The 27,256-nt window shown below is 47.6% G+C and overlaps 1 protein-coding gene across 1 annotated transcript in view; it reads left to right on the forward strand.

Annotated features, from left to right (window-relative positions):
• CFAP43 (cilia and flagella associated protein 43) overlaps positions 1-27,256 on the forward strand; it is a 207,640-nt gene that overhangs the window by 32,408 nt on the left and 147,976 nt on the right. Inside the window, exons 9-14 of the mRNA XM_075344505.1 lie at positions 591-701; positions 2,751-2,831; positions 2,913-3,061; positions 16,207-16,310; positions 16,983-17,144; positions 23,028-23,197. Of these exons, the coding sequence (XP_075200620.1) occupies positions 591-701; positions 2,751-2,831; positions 2,913-3,061; positions 16,207-16,310; positions 16,983-17,144; positions 23,028-23,197 (777 nt within the window). The remainder of the gene's footprint in view (positions 1-590; positions 702-2,750; positions 2,832-2,912; positions 3,062-16,206; positions 16,311-16,982; positions 17,145-23,027; positions 23,198-27,256) is intronic.

A 27,256-nucleotide genomic window follows, 5' to 3' on the forward strand; every position in this document is an offset into this window, starting at 1 on the left:
TAGGATACATGCTTATCTTCCTATCCTACCGCTATACTAATGTGGCAGTCACTATATTGGTTTCTCAATGGTATAGCCATTGCAAAATGTGCATAAGTGTGCTCAGTAAATTAGAAGGATGTGGTGCTCTGGCGTACAGCAGACTAATGGGATTGTTGGGAGTTGTTCCCCTACTGATCTGATGTTAATGGTGTATCCCAAGGATAAGTAATCAATATAAATGTCACTAATTTAGTTCTCTACCTTCACAAGTAAATGGGACAAAGTGGCACTCACCGATACTGTGTCTGTGTAACCAATGAATAAAATGCAGTGTGTGCAGGAACGTGGAAGCCCCCTGATTCTGGCGATCAGCTAGGGATTGGGGGAATTAGACCCCGTTGATCTGATGTGACCTATTCTATTTCTTCTTAGATTGTAAGCTCTTGCAGACAAATTCCTATCAGTTGAGCCATTTCTTTTTAATATTAGATATGTGTTTCCATTGAATTGTAAAATAAGATATGAAGGCAATACATAGGCCTAGGATTATTATATGTTCGAATTATACTCCTAGTTTAATGATATTAATAATTTTTTTGTATTTTTAGGGTTCTGTGTACATATACAATAAATCTGGACACCCAGTTGAGATATTGAATACATGTAGTGATGTATTAACCGCAGCTGACTTTTTGACTACCGGTAATAAGTACTGCTTGGTAAGTCAGTATTCCCTACTATGTACATCACTTTGTGTAGTAATAATGGTGATAATAATTATAGCAATAATATACTTCTGGTGCACACACAGTGTTAATCGTAATGTAAAATTCTGCTTTGGCACAGGCGGATATACACTGAAAACTCTGCTTTGGCACAGGCGTATATACGCTGAAAACTTTGCTTTGGCACAGGCGTATATACGCTGAAAACTCTGCTTTGGCACAGGCGTATATACGCTGAAAACTCTGCTTTGGCACAGGCGTATATACACTGAAAACTCTGCTTTGGTACAGGCGTATATACACTGAAAACTCTGCTTTGGTACAGGCTTATATACACTGAAAACTCTGCTTTGGTACAGGCGTATATACACTGAAAACTCTGCTTTGGTACAGGCGTATATACACTGAAAACTCTGCTTTGGTACAGGCGTATATACACTGAAAACTCTGCTTTGGCACAGGCGTATATACACTGAAAACTCTGCTTTGGTACAGGCGTATATACACTGAAAACTCTGCTTTGGTACAGGCATATATACGCTGAAAACTCTGCTTTGGCACAGGCGTATATACACTGAAAACTGTTCTTTGGCAGAGGAGTATAAATAGCAATTCGAGCAATTTTCCTGGTATTTATCTGAATTGTTCACTGGTACCATCAGCACAATGCAGACAGCTGTGGTGTCGAAGCTTTGCAGAAGCCATCATATAATACAAGTCTACAATGGCACATACAGTAGATACTGAAAATATGGTAGTAGTTTCAGGGCATGTGTATGGAGGTCTGGAGATATAGCTGCTGACTAAATGAGTCTTCTGCTGACAGCTATGTAAAATGTGTGTCCACCTTTAGGGGCACTTTGCACACTACGACATCGCAAGCCGATGCTGCGATGCCGAGTGCAATAGTCCCCGCCCCCGTCGCAGCTGCAATATCTTGTGATAGCTGCCGTAGCGACCCGCCTCCTTATTAAGGGGGCGGGTCGTGCGTCGTCATAGCGACGTCACACGTCAGGTGGCCAATAGAAGTGGAGGGGTGTAGATGAGCGGGACATAAACATCCCTCCCACCTCTTTCCTTCCGCATAGCCGGCCGGGACGCAGGTAAGAGATGCTCCTCGCTCCTGCGGCTTCATACACAGTGATGAGTGCTGCCGCAGGAACGAGGAACAACATCGTAACATCGGTCATTCCCAATTCATGGAAATGACCGACGCTACACCAATGATACGATTACGACGCTTTTGCGCTCGTTAATCGTATCAAAAATGCTTTACACACTACGATATCGCCTTCGACGCCGGATGTGCGTCACTTTCAATTTGACCCCACCGACATTGCACCTGTGATGTCGTAGTGTGCAAAGTGCCCCTAAAGCCCGCTTTACACGCTGCAATGTATCTTACAATGTGTCGGCGGGGTCACCTCGTAAGTGACGCACATCCGGCATCGTAAGGTACATTGCAGTGTGTGACAGGTACGTGAGATTGCGACTGAACGGTAAAACGTTCATCGCACGCACATCGTTCATTTCTCTAGAATTGAACGTCAGATTGTTCATCGTACCCGTGGTAGCACACATCGCAGTGTGTGACACCCCGGGAAAGATGAACAGATTTTACCTGTGTCCTGTGGCTCCCGGCCAGCAATGCGGAAGGAAGGAGGTCAGCTCCGCCCCTCCGCTTGTATTGGCCGGCTGCCGCGTGACGTCGCTGTGACGCTGAACGTCCCTCCCACTCCAGGAGGTGGACGTTCGCCGCCCACAGCGAGGTCGTTTGGAAGGTAAGTGTGTGTGACGGGGGTTAATCGTTTGTGCGGCACATTCAACAAATTGAACGTGCCACACATATGATGGGGGTGTTGCAAATCGCATACGATATCGTATGCGAAATTGCAACGTGTAAAGCAGGCTTTAGTCTCATAGTTTTGTTAAACAGCGTATTCAGCTGAAAAAGGCTGCATCGGGGCATGGACCATGAAGTATATATGTTGTAGCAGCTAATGTCCTTTGATACAATGACACTGTTTCATGTCATCTACTTAGAGCGTTGGGCGGTCAGGACAAGTACATTTCTGGTCACTGGAGGACGGAGCCAACATCAGCTCACTAAGTATTGACACGCAGGTATTTGTTCCTTCTAATTAAAGTGTAATAGAATTGTCTTTGGTGTAATACAATACGTAACATTGACTCTTCTTCTTGTAGGCAACTTGCATGGCATGCTGCCCATCTTCCCACTATGCCGTGATTGGCAGCAGCACCGGATATATCTTTTTTGTTGATGCCATAAAAGTAAAATCTCCTCGAATAATTGTACGAAGAAGACTTTATCATGTCCCTGTGCTACATCTGCAGTGAGTTAGGATGATTATATGACTGGGTTTTTACGTTATTCCAGTGCTACAAGCCTAAGGCAGCGCCAAGTTCTGCCTCACTGCTGTGCTAAACACATGGCATGTAGACAATAGGAAGCTTGGAAGGAGGGAACCATAAATCCAGACCGTCATTAGTTACTATAGTGGTGGTGGGTGTAGGCATCTTCATTCAATTCTTCTGTTCATGATACTTAGTTCTAGGTTGTAAAAGCTGATAATAATAGTGTATTTTACTAGGCCTGGCCTTCTATGGAATGCATTTGGTTATCCATGAAGAGCCGTCCTGGTTCTTAACATTACACTGCCAGATTAGTACTTTGTGCGTACAGATCCTGACAATAAAGGTCAATGTCCCACTTACATATTAGACTAACTTTGGCCTAACCTGGCTTGGCTGACAGTCTCAGAGTCTCTTTGGCTAGACATGGATTACACTAAAGGCCGCTTTACACGCTGCAACATCGCTAGCGATTGCAGCCGCCCTCGTCGTGCGTGCGTCACAGGCAAATTGCTGCCCGTGGCGCACAATATCGCTAGTACGCGTCACACGAACTTGCCTTCATAACGACGTTGCTGTGGCCGGCGAACAAACTCTTTTGTAAGGGGGAGGTTCGTGCGGCGTCACAGCGACATCACACAGCGGGCCACCAATAGAAGCGGAGGGGCGGAGAGCAGCCGCATTCACGTCACTCCCACCTCGTTGCCGGAGGACGCAGGAACGCTGTTGTTCGTCGTTCCCGGGGTGTCACTTGTAGCGATGTGTGCTGCCTCAGAAACGACAAACAACCTGCGTCCAGAACGAGCAATGATATTTGGGAAATGAACGACGTGTCAACAATCAACGATTTTGTGAGTATTTGGGATTTTTAGCGGTCGCTCTTAAGTGTCACACGCAACGACGTCGCTAACGAGGCCGGATGTGCGTCACGAATTCCGTGACCCCAGAGATTTCTCGTTAGTGATGTCGTTGCGTGTAACGGGGCCTTAAGAGTTAGAGCTGACCGTTTCGAGTGAGTTTTTGAGGGTAACCCAATATAACGTTAAAATTGTGATTTGCAGATTGTAGGTTTAGTGATCATTTAAAGGAGTTGTCTAGGTAAAAACAAGATATCACTAACCCACATTATAGGTGACAACTTGTTGATCATAGAGATCGAACCTGGGCACACACAGTCCAATGAGCAGAACAGGAAACTTATCCCTGTAAGGCCCGTTAAAGCCTGACGTTTTTCACTGGCGTGTAAAACACGCACATGTCCCTCCGTGTGCCGTGAATCACGGCACACGTGGGTTGTCTAAGTGCAATCCGGGCTCCGTTCTCCGTGGCCCGTGATTGCACTTAGAGATTAACTCACCTGTGCGCGCTCCCGCGGTGCAGCATCCGGCCGGCGCTGACCCCCGCAGCAGCTGCTTCCGGGTCAGCTGTGTCGTGCATCATGAATATGCGCGACAGTAATGAGCCGGCTCAGAAGCAGCAGGCTGCACGGGCTGCAGAGGACATCGCTGGAGCCGGGTGAGTAAAAATGATTTTCTTCAGCGCTCTATTGGGAGACCCAGACAATTGGGTGTATAGCTACTGCCTCCGGAGGTCACACAAAGTATTACACTAAAAAGTGTAAGGCCCCTCCCCTTCTGGCTATACACCCCCCGTGGGATCACGGGCTTACTCAGTTTTAGCTTTGTGTGCGAAGGAGGTCATACATCCACGCATAGCTCCACATTGTATAGTCAGCAGTAGCTGCTGACTATCTCGGATGGAAGAAAAGAGGACACATATAGTGTCCCCAGCATGCTCCCTTCTCACCAGATGGTGTTGCAAGGTTGAGGTACCTATTGCTGGTACAGAGGCCGGAGCCCCACATGCTGTTTTCCTTCCACATCCCCTTGGAGGGCCCTGTGGAAGTGGGATCTGTCGGCCTCCAAGCCCTGAGGCCGGGCTCCATCCACAGACCCAGAAGAACCTGATGGATGTGGAGCACGAGTACTATCAGGGACAAGGCCCTGCATCGGTAAGGTACTCGGTGTCTCCGGCAAGCACAGCACGCTCCGGGCTTGCTGGGCGTTATAGTGCGCCGGGGACATTAGTGATGGGCTTATGTTGCTGCAGCCATGGCTGAGCGACGGGTCATGTTTAGGAACTTGCGCCGACCGCTCATACGGCGGCGGCGCTGATGTGACTTGTAGTGCGCCGGGGACTTGGCGCCGACCGCGCTTTTACGGCGGGGGCGCCTGTAACTTTAGTCCCCGGCTTCTGAGGCCTGGCACCGCTTCGTTCCCGCCCCCAGCCCTGCCAGTCAGAGGAGGGGCGGGACGCTGTACAGATCTCAGCGCAGGGAGCTGGAGTCTGCTTTGCATTCTCCAGCCCCCTCTCACTGAACACAGTGAGATGCCGGGTTCCCGCTCTTGGCTGGGGCTCGCCCACGGCCCGCCCCTCTGCACAGGACGTGGAAGAGAAGCCGGCAGCCATTATGGTTTCCACTCTGGGAGAACGGAACCAGGCACAGGTTTTTGAGCGACCTCATACTCGCGCTGGGCGGGCGATAGGCAGTACTGGTCCCACTAATACTGAAGTGGGCTTTTGAACTGTGTGCGGATATGCGATGCAGCACTGTACTGTCGCTATTCTGGGCATACTCTCCTAGATGGCTAGACAAGTGTTCAATGATTAGTCTGCAGTGTTTGTTGGCAGTTTTGGCAACAGCAAAGTGCCAAGGCACAAGCTTTCATTGCCGCTTCGTTTGCAGGTGCTGCAATTGGGTTTATTGTCATGCTATACATGCACTATATGTCGTTTTTCTTGGCTAATGCACCTAGTTAAACAGACAATAGCAGCAGTAAGGCAAGGCTGCCAAGGCACAGGCTCTCAATGCTGCTTGATTTGCTTGTACTGCAGTGTTTTTCTGTCATGCTTGTCTGCTATACATTTCCTGTATGTCGCTATCCTTGCCTCATGCTCCTAGTTAACTAGACAACAGCAGCAGTAGAGCAGTGGTGCCAAGGCACCAGCTTGCAAGGCTGCTGCATTTGCATGTGCTGGCAGTGTTTACTGTCATGTTTGTATGCGATACATTCACTGTATGTCGCTATCCTTGTCTCATACTCCTAGATATATAGACAATAGCAGCAGAAGGCCTAATGTGCTAAGCCACAAGTTTCAATGCTGCGTGTACTACATGTGCTGAAGTGTTTACTTGTACTTCAGGCTTGTATGCTATACATTCACTGTATGTCGCTATCCTTGTCTCATACTCCTAGATATATAGACAATAGCAGCAGAAGAGCTAATGTGCCAAGCCACAAGTTTTCAATGCTGCGGGTACTACAGGTGCTGAAGTGTTTACTTGTACTTCGTGCTTGAATGCTATACATTCACTGTATGTCGCTATCCTTGTCTCAAGCTCCTGGATAAATAGACAACAGCAGCAGAAGAGCTAATGTGCCAAGCCACAAGTTTTCAATGCTGCGTGTACTACATGAGCTGAAGTGTTTATTTGTACTTCATGCTTGTATGATTATTTACTGTACGGTCGCTATCCTAGGCTATGCACTTAGATAGCTAGACAACAACAGCAGAAAAAGAAAAGGCCAATGAGGACTTTATATGTTGCTTGTACTGCATGTAATACGAGTCTAGGACCCCAGTGCGGGCAATTGCTTGACCGGGGTTTTCGGCTATATGTGGTTAAAAGAACCACCTGTGCTTCCTGTCCAGAGACAGGGACGAAATTGCAGTTTTTTTCCGCTGTTATATTGGCTGTGACTATGGCTGACATCTTACAGTCTGGCAGCCCACGCAGACCTTGGGCAATATAGTTGCAATGCCCCTGGCCACCATGATTTGAGGAGCAGCTCAAGGCTCCAGGGTGGTTTTCACGCGTCCCAGGGGGCAGGCTCCGACACGGACGTCAGTTCAAGAGGGCCTAAGCAGGCTCGCTGGGAATAGCCCTCGACTCCATCAGTGAAAGAGTCGGCTTCACAGCAGGGGAGATCTCTTTTCTAATATCGCAAGCAATTGCGTACTCGTCTGGCCCTCTGATCCTAGAGATGCAGTCCAGAAACGCAACGCTTTTCACGATAAGCGTTCTCCGGCCGTATTAATGAGGCACTCTCCTCCCTGATTGGACAAGCGCTAGCCCAGGTCCAAATGTGGATCTCCCGATCTCCAGGCTTGCAGCTGGATCTATAGTTGTAGTGGTGGATGGGGCTTCACGTCAAAATGCCATTGACAGATAGATAGGTTCTGGCCGCAATCTGTCTATGAAGCTATCGGCAGGTCGGTTGCTCCGGCAGTCGCAGCCGTGAAGGCACTCCAAGCTATTTCAGATAGTGTTGCGCAGAGGGACGCTGTCACCGGTACATCTCGGTCTCAGCAGCGTCTGTAATCTCGCAATCGCCGCATGGCGAACCATGCTGTTAAGGCTGTCCGAGACTCTACGAGCCGGACGGCGGTGGCATCGGCCATCTCCGTATTTTTTACGCAGAGCCTAGTGGTTAACAGATTGGATCAGATGCTTCTTCCAACAAAGTGCTTAACCAGGTTGCCTTTATCTAGTGATAGTCTGTTGGTAAGGGTTGAATGAATTCATTCAACTGTCCAAAACGACTCAAAAGGCCCAGAAGGGCATAGATTCCTAGCAGGCTCAAGTACGCCCGGGGAAGGCAGCCGGAGGAATCGCTACCAAAGCGTTTTTTTCTCATAATTTTCAGCCTTCTCACTCCGCAACCGCGGGGAGCAGACTCCCCCGCTTTAGCGACATTTACCTACCACAGGTCAAAGGCCGGTGAGAGAGAGTCAGTTTGTCTCAAACTACCTCTCCGACCGAGCCGAGGCTCTTCTGCAGGCAGGACGAGTGGTAATCCCTGTTCCTCTTCAGGAACCAGTTACGCCTTTTGCTTCGACCTGGTCGTGGTGCCAAGATAGGACGGCTCCTTCCGTCCCGTTCTGGAATTTAAACTGCTTAACAAGCACGTGACAACCAGGCGGTTCCGGAGGGAATCACTCCGCTCCGTCATTGCCTCACTGTCTCAAAGAGTTTTTCCTAACATCCATAGACATTAGGATGCTTATCTCCACGTGCCGATTGCTCCAAGGCACCGGCGTTGGCTACGGGCATATTTCGTTTTGTAGCCCTACCCTTCGGCTGGCGACAGCCCCACGGGTTTTTCACCAAGTTCATGGCAGCAGTGGGAGCAGTCCCGCGCTCTTACGGTCACTCTGTGATCCCTTTCTTGGACAATCTACTTGTCAAGGCACTCTCTTTTAGAAGCATGCCAACACAACCTGAACATGGCGCTGGACCCTTCCCAGAGTTTCGGGGAGGTCTTTGACTTCTTCTAAGTTGAACCCAATCGCTGGCATATCTTGGCATAGAGTTTTCACACTCTCTCAGTGATAGTGAATTCCGCTGGACAAACAGCGTTCACTACAGACGAGGGTGCAGTCTCTCCTTCAAGGAGGCGCCTCATCCAGAGGCGAGCCTTTTCACGCAGTTTCATCTGCGTCCGCATCATTAGAAGATTCTTCGCTAAGGGGAAGGAAGTCGATGTTCCTACACAGTAACGTCCCCCTTTCACAGACGGTCAAAGACCGTCTTCAGAGGAGTCCACTCTTCAACTCAGTGGTCTAGAGCTCTGGGCAGTGTATCTTGCACTGCAAGCTTTCCTGCAGTGGCTGGAATGCAATCAGAACCGAATTCAGTCGGACTATCCACAGCGGTGGCGTACACATTCCGGACGTACAACACTAGGAAGCAAGTCTTCCTCAGTCGCGAGGACGTGGACGCAGGGGAATGGGACCTGCTCCCGTTTGGCTTCAAGAAATCGGTAGCCGCGGGATGAGGACGGACGTCGACATCATGGCGTCTCGGCAACTACAAGGTCTCGATTTTCATGGCGGGAGCTCTGGCGACAGGCGCCTTGGCTCAAGATTGGTCGCAGTTCCAGCTTCCGATTGCTGCCGCACTATTCTCGTCGCCCCAGACTGGCCGAGGAGGTTGTGGTACCGAGATCTGTGGCATCTCACCGTCAGTCGACTGTGAGCATTACGTCAGGGTCACAATGAGACGGGCTCGCCAGCCGCGGTTTGCCAAGATATTCCACAACTCGTGGAAGATATTCTTATCTTGGTGTTTTGCTCAGGGAGTGTATCCCTGGCCATCGGCTTTGCCTACTTTGCCTGCCCTCCTGCACTCTGGTCGGGAAAACGGTTGGTCGCTCGGCTCCCTTTAAGGGCAAGTCTCGGCACTATCCGTGTTGTTTCAGAAGCGTCTAGCACGTCTTCCTAAGGTGCGCACGTTGCTACAGGGAGTGTCATATTGTGCCCCCGTACGAGCGGCCGTTAGATCCATGGGATCTGAACGAGGTACTCGTTGCTCTCCAGAAGCCGCCTTTCGAGCCTCTGATGGGAGTTTCCCCTTTCTCGCCTGTCACAGAAAGTGGCTTTTCTAGGGCGATCACGTTTCTTCGGCGAGTGTATGAGCTGGCAGCTCTGTCATATCAGGCTCCCTTCCTGGTGTTTCACCAGGACTAGGTAGTGTTGCGCTCCATTCAGGAGTTTCTCCCTAAGGTAGTATCCGCGTTTCAGCTTAATCAGGATATATCATTACCTTCATTTTGTCCTCATCCGACTCACCGGTTTGAAACGGGTTTACATTTGTTAGATCTGGTCAGAGGACTCAGAATCTACTTTTCCCGCACGGCGCCTATGCGCCGATCTGATGCACTGTTTGTCCTTGTCGCTGGTACGCGCAAGGGATTGCAGGCGTCTAAAGCCAACATGGCTCGATGGCTCAAAGAACCAATTCTTGAAGCCTACCGTTCTGCTGAGCTTCCGGTTCCATCAGGGCTGAAGGCCCATTCAACCAGAGCCGTGGGTGTGTCCTGGGCATTACGCCACCAGGCTACGGCTCAACAGGTGTGCCAGGCAGCTACCTGGTCGAGTCTGCACATTTTCACCAAACATTATCAGGTGCATACCTATGCTTCGGCGGATGCCGGCCTAGGTAGAAGAGTACTGCAGGCGGCAGTGGCCTCCCCGTAGGGGAGCGCTGTCTTGCAGCCCTATCAAGAGGTATTTATTTACCCACCCAGGGACAGCTTTTGAACGTCCCAATTGTCTGGGTCTCCCAATAGAGCGCTGAAGAAGAAGGGAATTTTGTACTTACCGTAAATTCCTTTTCTTCTAGCTCTTATTGGGAGACCCAGCACCCGCCCTGTTGTCCTTCGGGATTCTTGGTTTGTTGCGGGTACACATGTTATTCATGTTGAACGGTTTGCAGTTCTCCGATGTTATTCGGAGTGAATTTGTTTAAACCAGTTATTGGCTTTCCTCCTTCTTGCTTTGGCACTAAAACTGAGTAAGCCCGTGATCCCACGGGGGGTGTATAGCCAGAAGGGGAGGGGCCTTACACTTTTTAGTGTAATACTTTGTGTGACCTCCGGAGGCAGTAGCTATACACCCAATTGTCTGGGTCTCCCAATAAGAGCTAGAAGAAAAGGAATTTACGGTAAGTACAAAATTCCCTTCTTTATTTTAAAAGCACGTTTTTTTCTGGCACGTTTTCATGGATCACACCACTGCGTGGTCCGTGGGACATCAGTGATGCCAGAAAAAAAATGGACATGTCTCCGTGCGGCAATCACGGACACGCGGGTACGCCGCACAGAGACACGTGCAGTGAAAAATCACTGATGTGTGAGCAGACCCATTCATTATAATGGGTCTGCGTATGTCAGTGATTCTGGTACGTTTAAAAAAAAGCACAAACGTACCAGAATCACTGACGTGTGAAAGGGGCCTAAGATTGGAGTGGAATGATACAATTGCAGCCTGCACTCCATTCATTCCCTATGGCAGTGTTTCTCAACTCCAGTCCTCAAGACCCACCAACAGATCAGGTCTTCAGGATTTCCTTAGTATAGTAATAATAATAATAATAGTATTGCACAGGTGATGGAATTATTCCCTGTGCAATACTGTGAAAATCCTGAAAATATGATCTGTTAGTGGGTCTTGAGGACTGGAGTTGATACACACTGCCCTATGGGGTTCCCAAGCGATGCGCTCAAGATGTTTATGGCAGCCACACAGGGAATGAATAGAGCAGGGGTCAGGCATCTGACCTGCCATGCCATCATATGATGGAGATTGAAATTCCCCATGCGGGCTAATGGTTGGGAACCCAACAATCAGCAACAAGTGGATCGGTGATAGCTTGTTTTAGCTGGATAACCCCTTTAAGAAATTTTGTGTCATCAATATAATCTGTTTAACTATTTTGAATTAAAATAGAGTTTTTTCATATTTCCTTTTCTTTATCGTTCCTTTGGGAGACCCAGACCATGGGTGTTTAGCTTCTGCCTCCGGAGGACAAACAAAGTACTACACTTAAAAGTGTAGCTCCTCCCTCTGAGCTTATACACCCCCTTGTAGCCAGTCCTAGCCAGTTTATTGCTTTGTGTCAGGAGGCATACATCCACACATGCATTCTCATCTGATTTGTTTGACTTTTGGAAAGAGTTTGAAGAAAAGCGGGTCCATGTCTGGACTCCCGGCATGTCCCTTCTCACCCCACTGTGTCGGCGGTGTTGTTAAGGTTGATTTACAAGGCTGCAGCCTTACATGCCGCGCTCCTTCACCATCCCTTCTGGGCTCTGGCTTGAAGTGGGAGCCAGCACGGTCTCCATGCCTGGCAGGAGTCCGGTCTCCATCCACAGCCCCTTGAGGATTCTGTTAGACCGGAGCACTCATCCCCAGGGACATGGCCCTGCGTCTCAGCAGCTAAGTACCTGAGACGTTTATGTTGGGGGTCCCGGTTCTTTATTGTAAGGGGAGAGTATGCTGTATGTGATTGTTTAACTTTTCCGGCGGGTTCTTTAGCTTTTGCCTGAGAACCGCGCCGATGGTGCCTGCTTGTCGGCCTCGCCACTTAAATTTAGGCCCCGGCTTCGCCGGAGGCCTAGTTTCATTTTCCTGCGCTCGCATGTCACTCATGCAGAGGGACAGGTTTGGCTCCTCCCAGCGGCCGTTCTACACAGGGGAGGGACACTCCCCACTGCTGGGGCGTCCCTCCTTCCCGGCAGGTCTCTATAGCCCTCCAGTTCCCGCTCTTTTATAGGAACGCCCTCTTCTCAGGCAAGTTCACTCTGCTCTGGGACATCCTGCATTCTGCATCTCTGCTGAGGTGCTGCGACTGGGGAACCGGGCTTCGGGATCTGGAGGGCACACAACACCGCGCTCAGCGGTCTGGTAGGCCACAGCCGGTCTCCGGTTGTGGACCTCTGTATATTCTCCCTGGGGTTCATTCTCTGCAAAGCCCCCACTCCAGCAGCAACACAAGGAGCAAGGCTCCAAAGCTTTATTCTACATGCACTGCATGTAAGCTCCTGCTGCCTGAGCCGAGCACCTATCCACATTGTGATGTCTGCTCTAACTTGGCAGTCTCACCCCCAGTGGTCTCTCAGGCTGCTGCTGCACCTGTGACTGAACCCCCGGCCTGGGTAGAGTCCTTTTCTAGGTCCATATCCCAGTCATTTGCCAAGACCAGGAAACCCGCCCAGGGTAGGAATCAATCGAGGTTTCGTTCCTTTCGTTCCTCCAACTGGTCATCCTCTAAGCCTTCCGCCTCGTCCGCTAACTCAGCCAAGGATCAGAAATCCAACTGGCGCCCAAAAGCGCGTCCGCAGAAGACCGCAGGAGGTGCTGCCACTAAGGCAGCTTCCTCATGCTTCTCGGCCCGCTCCAGCCATGTCCTTAGTCGGTGGCAGGCTCTCCCACTTTGGCGACGCTTGGTTAAAGCAAGTCTCCGATCAGTGGGTGAGAGACATCATGTCTCACGGCTACAGGATAGAATTCTCTTCCAGCCCTCCAAACAGATTTTTTCTCTCAACTCCCCCCTGCTCCAAGGCTGCCGCCTTCTCGCAGGCCGTGGCGTCCTTGCAGGCAAACGGAGTGATTGTCCCAGTTCCCGCTCAGGAACGGTTCAGAGGTTTTTACTCAAATCTCTTCCTAGTTCCAAAAAAGGACGGTACCGTCCGGCCCATCCTGGATCGCAAGCTTCTCAACAAGCATGTCCGGGTGCGGCATTTTCGCAAGGAGTCTCTACGATCAGCCATTGCCTCTATGACCCAAGGGGAGTTCCTGGCGTCCATCGACATCAGAGATGCCTATCTACATGTGCCAATCGCAGTGTCACATCAGCGTTGGTTACGTTTTGCGATAGGAGAGGATCATTTCCAATTCGTGGCTCTCCCCTTCGGGTTAGCCACGGCCCCTCGGGTATTCACCAAGGTCATGGCGGCAGTGATTGCGGTCCTGCACCTCCAGGGGTTAGCTGTGCTTCCTTATCTGGACGACCTTCTGGTCAAGGGTACATCCAGCGCAGACTGTCAGCGGAGTGTTTCGCTCACTCTCGCCACCCTAGCCCAATTCGGGTGGATTGTCAATCTTCCCAAATCCACTCTGACTCCGACCCAGAGTCTCACGTACCTAGGGATGCAGTTCGAGACTTTGCCGGCACTTGTGAAGTTGCCCTTAATCAAACAGCAGTCTCTCCGGCTAGCGGTGCGCTCTCTCCTGAGGCCCCGCCGTTATTCCCTCAGGCGCCTGATGCAGGTGCTGGGTCAAATGGTGGCCTCCATGGAGGCGGTTCCCTTTGCCCAGTTCCATCTGCGTCCTCTGCAGCTGGACATTCTCCGCTGTTGGGACAAGCGGCCTTCCTCCTTACAGAGGTTAGTGGCTCTGTCGCCACGGACCAGGAGCTCTCTTCAGTTGTGGCTTCGACCCCTCTCCCTGTCCCAAGGGCGCTCCTTCCTGACTCCGTCCTGGGTGATTCTCACCACGGATGCCAGCCTATCCGGCTGGGGAGCGGTACATCTCCACCACAGAGCACAGGGCACTTGGACTCCGTCCGAGTCAGCCCTTTCAATCAATGTGCTGGAAACCAGAGCTGTGCTTCTAGCTCTCCTAGCCTTCCACCACCTGTTGGCGGGCAGGCACATTCGAGTCCAGTCAGAGAACACGACAGCGGTTGCCTACATCAATCACCAAGGCGGGACACGCAGCCGCCTGGCAATGTTGGAGGTCCAACGCATTGTTCAATGGGCGGAGGACTCCAAGTCCACCATATCCACATCCCTGGCGTAGAAAACTGGGAGGCAGATTATCTCAGCCGTCAATCCGTGGACGGTGGCGAGTGGTCCCTGCACCCGGCAGTGTTTCAGTCAATCTGCCGCAAGTGGGGCACTCCGGACGTGGACCTAATGGCATCCCGTCACAACAACAAGGTTCCGGTTTACGTGGCTCGCTCCCACGATCCTCAGGCCTTCGCCGCGGACGCTCTGGTTCAAGACTGGTCCCAGTTTCGTCTGTCCTACGTGTTTCTCCCTCTAGCTCTCTTGCCCAGAGTCCTGCGCAAGATCAGAATGGAGGGCCGTCGAGTCATCCTCATTGCACCGGACTGGCCCAGGCGAGCTTGGTTTCTGGACCTGCTCCAACTGTCCGTGGAGATGCCGTGGCATCTTCCGGACCGTCCAGACCTGCTCTCGCAAGGTCAGTTTTTCCGCCCGAATTCTGCGGCACTCAAATTGACGGAGTGGCTCTTGAGTCCTGGATTTTGACGGCTTCTGGTATTCCTCCTGAAGTCATCTCCACTATGACTCGGGCCCGTAAGTCTTCCTCCGTCAAGATCTATCACAGGACTTGGAAAATTTTCCTGTCCTGGTGTCGCTCTTCCGGCCATTCTCCTTGGCCATTCTCGTTGCCGACCCTTCTGTCTTTTTTACAGTCCGGTCTGCAGTTAGGACTGTCCCTCAACTCTCTCAAGGGACAAGTCTCAGCTCTATCAGTGCTGTTCCAGCGGCGTTTCGCCCGGCTGGCTCAGGTCCACACCTTCATGCAAGGTGCGTCTCACATCATTCCGCCTTATCGGCGGCCCTTGGATCCCTGGGACCTTAACTTGGTCCTCACGGTATTGCAGAAACCCCCTTTCGAGTCCCTTAGGGAGGTTTCTTTGTATCGTCTTTTTCAAAAGGTGGCCTTTCTAGTTGCCATAACTTCTCTTAGGAGAGTCTCTGATTTGGCTGCGCTCTCCTCGGAGTCACCTTTTTTGGTTTTTCACCAAGACAAGGTAGTTCTCCGTCCGACCCCGGACTTTCTTCCTAAGTTGGTCTCTCCCTTCCACCTTAACCAGGATATTTCCTTGCCTTCCTTCTGTCCGGCCCCTGTTCATCGCTTTGAGAAAGCGCTGCATACTCTAGATCTGGTGCGTGCTCTCCGGATTTATGTGTCTCGCACCGCTGCACTTAGGCGGTGCACCTCTCTTTTTGTGCTAACCACAGGGCGGCGCAAGGGTCTCTCTGCTTCTAAGCCGACCTTGGCCCGTTGGATTAGATCGACCATTTCGGACGCCTACCAGAGTACTCAGGTGCCTCCCCCGCCGGGGATCAAAGCACACTCGACCAGAGCTGTCGGTGCCTCTTGGGATTTTAGGCACCAGGCTACGGCTCAACAAGTCTGTCAGGCTGCCACTTGGACTAGCCTGCATACCTTTTCGAAGCACTACCAAGTGCATGCTCATGCTTCGGCAGATGCGAGCTTGGGCAGACGCATCCTTCAGGCGGCTGTCGCCCACTTGTGAAGTTAGGCTCCGCCTACTTCTTAGTTTTTTTTCTGTTTATTCCCACCCAGGGACAGCTTTGGAACGTCCCATGGTCTGGGTCTCCCAAAGGAACGATAAAGAAAAAGAGAATTTTGTTACTTACCGTAAATTCTTTTTCTTATAGTTCCGTATTGGGAGACCCAGCTCCCTCCCTGTTGCCTGTTGGCAATTTTCTTGTTCCGTGTGTTATCACCGGCTGTTGTCGTGGACAGAGTCTCCGGTTGTTCCGGTTCTTACTCGGTTCTACTTTTGGGTGGCTATTCTCCTTCAGCTTTTGCACTAAACTGGCTAGGACTGGCTACCAGGGGGTGTATAAGCTGAGAGGGAGGAGCTACACTTTTAAGTGTAGTACTTTGTTTGTCCTCCGGAGGCAGAAGCTAAACACCCATGGTCTGGGTCTCCCAATACGGAACTATAAGAAAAAGAATTTACGGTAAGTAACAAAATTCTCTTTTTTTATTTACTTAGATTTGATCAAAAAGGCAATTTTCTTATGACCGGCGGTGCAGATGGACACATATTCGTTCTGGATGCAAGGCCATCAAGATCATTCCAATTTCTAGGATACATAGGTATTAGCCTAGAATAGGAAAATACTTGAAGACAGGCGTCATAATGCCTATCAATATATGCACAAAAACATTATGTATTCTTACCACAGTAGCGTCAAGGTTGGACATTGCCCATTGCTGAATCAGGACACAATTCAATAAGAGCGATGCCGAGCATTATTTCACCATGAGCTCAGTGTTTGGGTTTGGTCACACTGGCGTTTACATGGGACGAGTGCTATGCAATATTTTATCAGATAGCATAGCCCAATCAGAAAAATAAACAAATCGTGTATGGTGCGATTAGCAGGGTATATCAGACTGTACAAACCCTTTCCAGTCAATGGATGCCTTCAAAATATCAGTCTGCACTCGGATGTCATCAGAGTTCAGTCTGATATACGCAGAAATAGGTAATGGAGAAGATGAAGAAATTAATCTTTCCATCTTCTTCTCATTGATGATCCAATTCTTGCATGTGAGAGAATCAGATACTGTGACTGACACTCAAATCACACTCCGCTGGCAGTTTGAGCATAATACATCCGATTCTCTTGCCTGTGTGAATCATCGCCAGTGTGAGCGAACCCTTACCGCTATTCTGACTTCATATACGGACGGCCTTGGTTGTTGGTAATCGCAAGTAATGATTCACGTTCAAATGAAAACACGTTTCCTTTTGCTTTCTTTCAGTGGTTGGTGGTGATATTCTGTCATTGTCATTGATGAGCTCAGTGGATTCACAGCAGATTAAAGCCCTGGCACTTGTGTGCCCCATGGCGGAGAAGGAAGAGGAAGAGGACATGGGTGGCACTGAACTGGAACTGTTTTCTCTGAATCTCAAAATCTTGCAAAGTAAGAACTCCTGGAGACTACTATAACAGTTAGGGCTCATTCAGGCGTCTGTGCATCACATCCGATCACAGACCACAATGCACTGACTGGCCTCTGGTCTCCTGACCTGAACTCAGCAGCCTTAAGGGTGCTTTACACGCTGCAACATCGCTAGCGATCTCATTAGCGATGTGACACGCCAGATCGCAGATAAGATTTCCCGAGATCGCACATAGGTCATTTTTGTAGCGCCGGTCACATGTGCGATCTCGGCAAATCGTATGTGCGATCTAGCGTGTTACATCGCTAACGAGATCGCTAGTGATGTTGCAGCGTGTAAAGCACCCTTTAGGCCCTGTGCGCACACTGCGTTTTTACCCGCGGTTTTGCTGCAGAAATTTCTTGAGAAATGTTTGTAATCTTTCTGCAGACATTTCCCAGCAAAACCTATGGGGGAAAAAATAGCTGTGCACACACTGCGTTTTTTTCTCAAGAACATTCTTTCTGCAGAATTTGTTGAGAAAATTTCTTGAGAAAATGTGCCTGTCACTTCTTTTCCGCTGGTACCTGCGGTATTTCACTCCATTCACTGTAATGTAATCGCGAAATACCGCGGGTATACCGCAAATGATGTGCGGTATACCCTTGGTATAGCCGTGGTTTACCTGCGGTAATGTTCATCACTGCCTGCGTTTTGCAGGGAAGTGATGTCATTATGACAGGAAGAGGAAGCAGAGCAGAGCATAAACACACACATATCACACTCCCTGGTCGCCGCACAGAAGCACTTCCGTGTGACCTCCGTCGGGTGCCCGTGCAGTCTGTGTCCTGCTCCCCGCGGCTGCTCGTGCTGCAGTGTGTCAGCATATGCTCGCACTGCAGTATCAGCAGCTTCTCACACTGCAGTGCAGGCAGCCGCGGGGATGACGAGCGCTGCTGTCAGGAGGTTAGATGAGATCATTACCTGCTGTGACGATATCGCACTCCTCGTAATCCCCTGCAGTGACCTGGGCTGACCGATTGATGTTAGCTCAGGTCACTGCACTACTCTCCCAGCCAATGGGGAACATTCTGTTCTTCATTGACTGGGACAGTGACTATGGTATGGATCGTCGTGGGACCCCCTTATTGGATTACGCCGGACACGGATTTGATTGTTCTTTTCAATAAATTGGGGAAAGAGGGAATGTTTTGGGGAGTGTTTTTTCAAATAAAACTTTTTTTGTTGTCTATTTTTTTTTATTACTGACTGGGTTGGTGATGTCGGGTATCTGATAGACGCGCGACATCACTAACCCCAGGGCTTGATGCCAGGTGACATTACACATCTGACATCGACCCCATATATTACCTCGTTTGCCACCGCACCAGGTCAACGGGATGAGTTGGGGCAAAGCGCCAGGATTGGCAAGCTAATGGATGCGCCACTTCTGGGGCGGCTGTGGACTGCTATTTTTAGGCTGGGGAGTGTCCAATAACGGTGGACCTCCCTAGTCTGAGAATACCAGACCACAGCTGTCCACTTTACCTTGGCTGGTGATCCAATTTGGTGGGGACCCCATGTTTTTTGTTTTAAATTATTTATTTAATGTAAAATAACAGCGTGGGGTGCCCTCTGTTTTGGATTACCAGCGAAGGTGAAGCTGCCAGCTGTGGTCTGCAGGCTGCAGCTGTCTGCTTTACCCTAGCTGGCTACAAAAGATATGGGGGACCTCACGTCGTTTTTTTTTATTTATTTATTTTTTGGCTAAATACAAGGCTAAGCACCCCTTAGTGCCACATGAAAGTCACCAAAGGGTGCCAGGTTAGAATATGCAGGGAGGTGGGACATTATATATGTCTTTCTCATCTATTATCTATCTATCTATCTATCTATCTATTCATCTATCCATCTTTCCCTCTATTCATTATCTGTCTGTCTGTCTATCTATCGATTATCTATCTATTATCTATATTATTTATTGCAGTTACATCATAAAAAATCGCAGGGACCAACCTGCGGAAAAACCGTGGCAAAAACGTACCAAAAACGCGGCAAAACCGCATGCGTTTTTCCCACAGTTTTGGTGCGTTTTTTTACCGCAGATGCGGTAATCTTCAACTCCCAGAAGTTTCTCAAGAAATTTTCTTGAGAAAAATCACTTTTCTAGCGCGCACATAGCACATATACAGTTAGGTCCAGAAATATTTGGACAGTGACACAATTTTCGCGAGTTGGGCTCTGCATGCCACCACATTGGATTTGAAATGAAACCTCTACAACAGAATTCAAGTGCAGATTGTAACGTTTAATTTGAAGGTTTGAACAAAAATATCTGATAGAAATTGTAGGAATTGTACACATTTCTTTACAAACACTCCACATTTTAGGAGGTCAAAAGTAATTGGACAAATAAACCAAACCCAAACAAAATATTTTTATTTTCAATATTTTGTTGCGAATCCTTTGGAGGCAATCACTGCCTTAAGTCTGGAACCCATGGACATCACCAAACGCTGGGTTTCCTCCTTCTTAATGCTTTGCCAGGCCTTTACAGCCGCAGCCTTCAGGTCTTGCATGTTTGTGGGTCTTCCCGTCGTAAGTCTGGATTTGAGCAAGTGAAATGCATGCTCAATTGGGTTAAGATCTGGTGATTGACTTGGCCATTGCAGAATGTTCCACTTTTTTGCACTCATGAACTCCTGGGTAGCTTTGGCTGTATGTTTGGGGTCATTGCCCATCTGTACTATGAAGCGCCGTCCGATCAACTTTGCGGCATTTGGCTGAATCTGTTCTGAAAGTATATCCCAATACACTTCAGAATTCATCCGGCTACTCTTGTCTGCTGTTATGTCATCAATAAACACAAGTGACGCAGTGCCATTGAAAGCCATGCATGCCCATGCCATCACGTTGCCTCCACCATGTTTTACAGAGGATGTGGTGTGCCTTGGATCATGTGCCGTTCCCTTTCTTCTCCAAACTTTTTTCTTCCCATCATTCTGGTACAGGTTGATCCTGGTCTCATCTGTTCATAGAATACTTTTCCAGAACTGAGCTGGCTTCATGAGGTGTTTTTCAGCAAATTTAACTCTGGCCTGTCTATTTTTGGAATTGATGAATGGTTTGCATCTAGATGTGAACCCTTTGTATTTACTTTCATGGAGTCTTCTCTTTACTGTTGACTTAGAGACAGATACACCTACTTCACTGAGAGTGTTCTGGACTTCAGTTGATGTTGTGAACGGGTTCTTCTTCACCAAAGAAAGTATGCGGCGATCATCCACCACTGTTGTCATCCGTGGACGCCCAGGCCTTTTTGAGTTCCCAAGCTCACCAGTCAATTCCTTTTTTCTCAGAATGTACCCGACTGTTGATTTTGCTACTCCAAGCATGTCTGCTATCTCTCTGATGGATTTTTTCTTTTTTTTCAGCCTCAGGATGTTCTTCTTCACCTCAATTGAGAGTTCCTTAGACCGCATATTGTCTGGTCACAGCAACAGCTTCCAAATGCAAAACCACACACCTGTAATCAACCCCAGACCTTTTAACTACTTCATTGATTACAGGTTAACGAGGGAGACGCCTTCAGAGTTAATTGCAGCCCTTAGAGTCCCTTGTCCAATTACTTTTGGTCCCTTGAAAAAGAGGAGGCTATGCATTACAGAGCTATGATTCCTAAACCCTTTCTCCGATTTGGATGTGAAAACTCTCATATTGCAGCTGGGAGTGTGCACTTTCAGCCCATATTATATATATAATTGTATTTCTGAACATGTTTTTGTAAACAGCTAAAATAACAAAACTTGTGTCACTGTCCAAATATTTCTAGACCTAACTGTATATGCTTAGGAGGCTTTTAAGTTCAGGTCAGGAGATCTGTGGTTAGTCATGGACATCTGAATGAGCCCTTATACTTCTCACTCAGGTAATAATGCGGGTCTTTACATCATTACATTATACACAGGGTTTATGTAAAAACCATATGCTCCTCTAGAAGCAATGTTATCTAGTGGGTATATGGTTCCTCTGTGATATTGTGCAATATATGGCATTCATAATAGGATGGTACAGAGCACAATACCCCACGTGATGCCATATTTGTTTGCTTACAAAAAAACTAAATAACTGGTATGATGTACTACACGTGAACCTTGTGCACATGCAGTTTTTATTTTTTATTTTTTTAAACATATTTTATTTGATGTCAGCAAGCACATATCAACAAAAGAACATGTTGTTACATTCCATAAAATTTCTTCGGATCATACAATGCTTCTGTTACATCATTTTCTTTTTTCATTGTCACATTTTCATCTCCATAGAATTATCTTAACAATTTACTTTAACTTAACAAACTAACATATTTGTTCCCTTCAGTTGGTCTTTTGGATGCTCCCTATCTTCAGTGTCCCTAGTGTCCCTGCAATGTCTTCCAAACAATACCAAGACGTGTGTTCAAATGCCTTAATTAACTGGGTGATTTCCGTCTGTGTGAAGCTTTGCTCAATAAATGTTCTCCACTTTTTGAAGAATCTTTTAGTGGACTTCTCCTTATGTTTCTCCGAATCCAGTTTGTCGTACATCATTATTGTTTTTAGGGTATCACCTATTTCTGTATTTCTCGGTGTCTGTTTTATCAGCCAATTCCTAAGTAGGCATTTCTTGACTACAAGCAATACTATGTGTATTACACCTGGAATGTGAGCACTTGCTCTGTCAGTTTCTGTAAGGGCTTCTATACAGTGAAAAAAACAGGCCTGAGGGGTGACGGGTATAACTACTTTCCAAATCCTCAATATGTACGCCACCGCTTCCTCCCATACCCCCCTCACCTGTGGGCATTCCCATATGCAGTGAAACAGTTTTGCTTTATGGAGTCCACATTTAGGGCAATGGTCCAAGAAATGCACTGGTGAGCTGCTATGTGATATATTAAAGGCGTATGTTGCGTTGTGTACTAGCTTAAATTGCATCTCCCTCCATTGTTCGTTTATCATTACTTTCTTAACAGATTCCAACCCCCTTAGAATTTGATCATAGATGTCCGGATCGCCGAGAGCCGTCTCCCGGGTTTTAAATATTTGCTCTTTCCAGGGGCCCTGTACTTGATCTCTCAATCGTTGGTATATGATCGAAAGGGATTCATGTCCCGCTCCCTGACCAATCAATACATCAAAACTCCCCTTCTTTTCAGCCTTCCCGACCTCTTTTACCACTGATGTGTAATGTGTTGTTATTTGTAAATATTGTAGGTAATGGTGATTTTCCATGTTAAATTTTTCCGATACCTCCGCCCAGCTCAGAACTCTCCCCTCCTCTGTTTTCAGTAAATCACCCAACCTCCGTATCCCACTCTGCATCCATCCTTGAAATAATTTGTTTTGAGACCCTTGAATAAAATTTGGATCCTCCCACAACGGGGTAAATTTTGAAAGACAATAAGTGAGTCTATACAGTTTTCTCAGTGCTCTCCAGGCCCCCACCGTGTCCTTTACACATGCAGGTTTTTTTTTTGAGGGCTTGTCATTAGCGGTCAGCTTCGTTATTTTTATTTTCTGCGGTAAATTAGAGATATCCAAGCAGATCTTTAAAGATCCATGTAGGCGCTACTGGAGATGCACACTAGTATATTACATGTACAAGAAAAGAGGAGTGTCAAGTAGCAGTGTAGGAGCAGAACCAAGGGTAAGCAATGGTGGACACTGTTATTGCGGTTTCTCTTTGGCTCCACTGACATGGGTCTGGTACTGTGCAGTTCACACTTATGGTTAGGTACTGTAAGGCTGTCATTGTTATGGGGTCACTGTGGGGCCGGCATTCAACTAATTAGAAATATACAACTGGGTATCTTGTGGGCACCTGAGTGGCTGGCACGGTTTCGGGTGGCACTTGATGACTGACACTATGCTTCTTTCTACTAGGCCCCAATGAATATGTAGATCAGCGGGGGATGTTTCAGGACTCTATGATCCAGAAGCATCGGTACAAGGTGGAGCAAGCTTTATTTTCAGCTGCTTTAGGAAGCAGTGGCAAGTCAGTCTATGGTCACTCCAGTGACTCTCCATCCATTTACAAATTTGCGCTTCCTAAGGTACATTTCTTTTCTTACTAACTGCTCTGGAAAGTTTACTTACATTATAATGTAATCCTATATAATCCGCAGATTTATCATTGGTAAAATCAAGTGTATTTGTAAATGAACTTTAACTCCCCTAAATATCTTCGTTTATTGCTACAGTGTATTGTTAGATTTCTGCAAGTTTTTATTGCTCCAATGGATCTAAAATTCTAAAATATAAATGAATCAACTTTGCAAATAATCTTGATAAATAAATTCCATGCCTATGTATGCGTCCTACAGTCATACGTTCTTTCTTCCCAAACTCCTACTAATATATATTTCCTCATTCTGTGTCGTGATCAGTGCTTGTACCATGTACAGTCATATGAAAAAGTTTGGGCACCCCTATTAATCTTAACCTTTTTTCTTTATAACAATTTGGGGTTTTGCAACAGCTATATTAGTTTCATATATCTAATAACTGATGGACTCAGTAATATTTCTGGATTGAAATGAGGTTTATTGTACTAACAGAAAATGTGCAATCCGCATTGAAACAAAATTTGACCGGTGCAAAAGTATGGGCACCTCAACATAAAAGTGACATTAATATTTTGTAGATCCTCCTTTTGCAAAAGTAACAGCCTCTAGTCGCTTCCTGTAGCTTTTAATGAGTTCCTGGATCCTGGATGAAGGTATATTTGACCATTCCTGTTTACAAAACAATTCCAGTTCAGTTAAGTTTGATGGTCGCCGAGTATGGACAGCACGCTTCAAATCATCCCACAGATTTTCAATGATATTCAGGTCTGGGGACTGGGATGGCCATTCCAGAACATTGTAATTGTTCCTCTGCATGAATGCCTGAGTAGATTTGGAGCGGTGTTTTGGTTCATTGTCTTGCTGAAATATCCATCCCCTGTGTAACTTCAACTTCGTCACTGATTCTTGCACATTATTGTCAAGAATCTGCTGATACTGATTGAATCCATGCGACCCTCAACTTTAACAAGATTCCCGGTGCTGGCATTGGCCACACAGCCCCAAAGCATGATGGAACCTCCACCAAATTTTACTGTGGGTAGCAAGTGCTTTTTTTGGAATGCCGTGGTTTTTTTTTCCTCCATGCATAACGCCTTTTTGTATGACCAAACAACTCAATCTTTGTTTCATCAGTCCACAGGACCTTCTTCCAAAATGTAACTGGCTTGTCCAAATGTGCTTTTGCATACCTCAGGTGACTCTGTTTGTGGCGTGCTTGCAGAAACAGCTTCTTTCGCATCACTCTCCCATACAGCTTCTCCTTGTGCAAAGTGCGCTGTATTGTTGACCGATGCACATTGACACCATCTGCAGCAAGATGATGCTGCAGGTCTTTGGTGTTGGTCTGTGGATTGTCCTTGACTGTTCTCACCATTATTCTTCTCTGCTTTTCTGATATTTTTCTTGGCCTGCCACTTCTGGGCTTAACAAGAACTGTAACTGTGTTCTTCCATTTCCTTACTATGTTCCTCACAGTGGAAACTGACAGTTTAAATCTCTGAGACAACTTTTTGTATCCTTCCCCTGAACAACTATGTTGAATAATCTTTGTTTTCAGATCATTTGAGAGTTGTTTTGAGGAGCCCATGGTGCCCCTCTTCATAGGAGATTCAAATAGGAGAACAACTTGCAAGTGGCCACCTTAAATACCTTTTCTCATGATTGGATACACCTGCCTATGAAGTTCAAAGCTCAATGAGGTTACAAAACTAATTTAGTGCTTTAGTAAGTCAGTAAAAAGTAGTTAGGAGTGTTCAAATCAAGAAATTGATAAGGGTGCCCATACTTTTGCACCGGTCAAATTTTGTTTAAATGCGGATTGCACATTTTCTGTTAGTACAATAAACCTCATTTCAATCCAGAAATATTACTCAGTCCATCAGTTATTAGATGTATGAAACTGAAATAGCTGTTGCAAAAACCCAAATTGTTATAAAGAAAAAAGGTTAACATTAATAGGGGTGTCCAAACTTTTTCATATGACTGTATATACCAAGTTAGATAAAAAAAACAACCATGCATGTCACTATAAAGGATAGAATGTCTAAATAAAATGTATGTATAGATAGCGCATGGGTTGTGGGGATATGGCAGACCTACGAAAGACTCAATAGGGGTACCGAGTTTAGAACGATATGAACAATAAATTGTATTAATTAAAAATAATGACCGCATTATTATGAGCACATGTGACACTCACCCTGACGTGCGTTTCGGCGTCACATGTGTTCACAGGCTCCATCTTGGTCCAGTAACCTCATTTTCCTTTTATTATATAACTAGCTGTAGTACCCACTGTCTCTCTGTCTTTCTCCCAGTCTCTGTGTGTCGCTGTCTGTCTATCTCTCTGTCTGTCTCTTTCCTTGTCTGTCTGTGTCTATGTCTCTGTCTGTCTGTTTCTATCTCTCTGTCTGTATTTGTATCAGTCTATCTGTCTCCATCTCTGTATCTGTCTGTCTCTCTCTATCTCTGTGTCTGTCTCTATGTGTGTGTCTTTCTGTCTGTCTCTTTCCTCATCTGTCTCTTTCCCCGGCTGTCTCTTTCCCCGTCTGTCTCTTTCCCCGTCTGTCTCTTTCCCCGTCTGTCTCTTTCCCCGTCTGTCTCTTTCCCCGTCTGGCTCTTTCCCCGTCTGGCTCTTTTCTAGTCTGTCTCTTTTCTCATCTGTCTCTTTTCTCATCTGTCTCTTTTCCCGGTCTGTCTCTTTCCAGGTCTGTCTCTTTGCCCGGCTGTCTCTTTCTAGGGCTGTCTTTTTGCCCGTCTGTCTCTGTTTGTCTTTTTCCACGTCTGTCTCTATCTCTCTGTCTCTTTCCCTGTCTGTCTCACTCTGTCTGTATTTTGCTGTCTCTCTCTGTCTGTCTCACCACCGACATCATATTACCTCACCCATAAGCTTCATATACTAACAGTTTATTTAGTTCCTATAGCAACCACTGACAGTTGCTATTAATAGCCTGTAGCTCCCACCTCCATTCAGTTTAATGGAGGCAGTATTTTTAAAGAGTAACTGTAAAGCGCGGGGTTAAATTTTCCCACCCAAACATAGTCTATGACGTTCCCTGAGTCACATGGAGTGTCTGTGCAAAATTTCGTAATTGTAAATGCGATGGTGCGCATTCCTTTAGCGGACATACACACATACACTCTCATGTCTCTGCATGCATTTAAGGAGGGCTTTACACGCTGCGACATCGCTAGCATCGGCTAGCGATGTCCAGCGCGATAGCACCCGCCCCTATCGTACATGCGATATATGGGGTTAGCGAACATTATCGCTACGGCAGCTTCACACGCACATACCTGTGCAGCGGCGCCGCTGTGACTGCCGAACAATCCCTCCTTCAAGGGGGAGGTGCGTTCGGCGTCACAGCGACATCACCAAACGGCTGGCCAATAGCAGCGGAGGGGCGGAGATGAGCGGGACATAACATCCCGCCCACCTCCTTCCTTCCGCATAGCTGGTGGACGCAGGGAAGGAGATGTTTGTTGTTCCTGCGGCTTTACACTCAGCGATGTGTGATGCTGCAGGAACGACAAACAACATCGTATCTGCAGCAGGAGCGACATTATGAAAATGAACGACGTGAAACAAATCAGCAATTTTTGTCACTTTTGCGCTCGTTCATCATCGCACCTAGGCACATTGCGATGTCGCTACCGGCGCCGGATGTGCGTCACTAACGACGTGACCCCGACGATATATCAGTAGCGATGTCGCAACGTGTAAAGCCCCCCTAACAGTACTTTGCCATGTATATACGTCTAAAGGGTGCTTTACACGCTGCGACATTGCTAGCGATCTCATTAGCGATGTGACACGCCAGATCGCAGATAAGATTTGCCGAGATCGCACATAGGTCACTTTTGTAGCGCCGGTCACATGTGCGATCTCGGCAAATCGTATGTGTGACCTGGCGTGTTACATCGCTAACGAGATCGCTAGCAATGTCGCAGCGTGTGAAGCACCCTTACCATCATACTGCACACACATGTGTCTGACACCACACTGCTTCATTGTGTTTGCTGAATGCCTATTTTTCAGACTGGTGT

Source organism: Anomaloglossus baeobatrachus, chromosome 4 (genome assembly GCF_048569485.1).
Source record: "Anomaloglossus baeobatrachus isolate aAnoBae1 chromosome 4, aAnoBae1.hap1, whole genome shotgun sequence".
NCBI lineage: Eukaryota > Metazoa > Chordata > Amphibia > Anura > Aromobatidae > Anomaloglossus > Anomaloglossus baeobatrachus.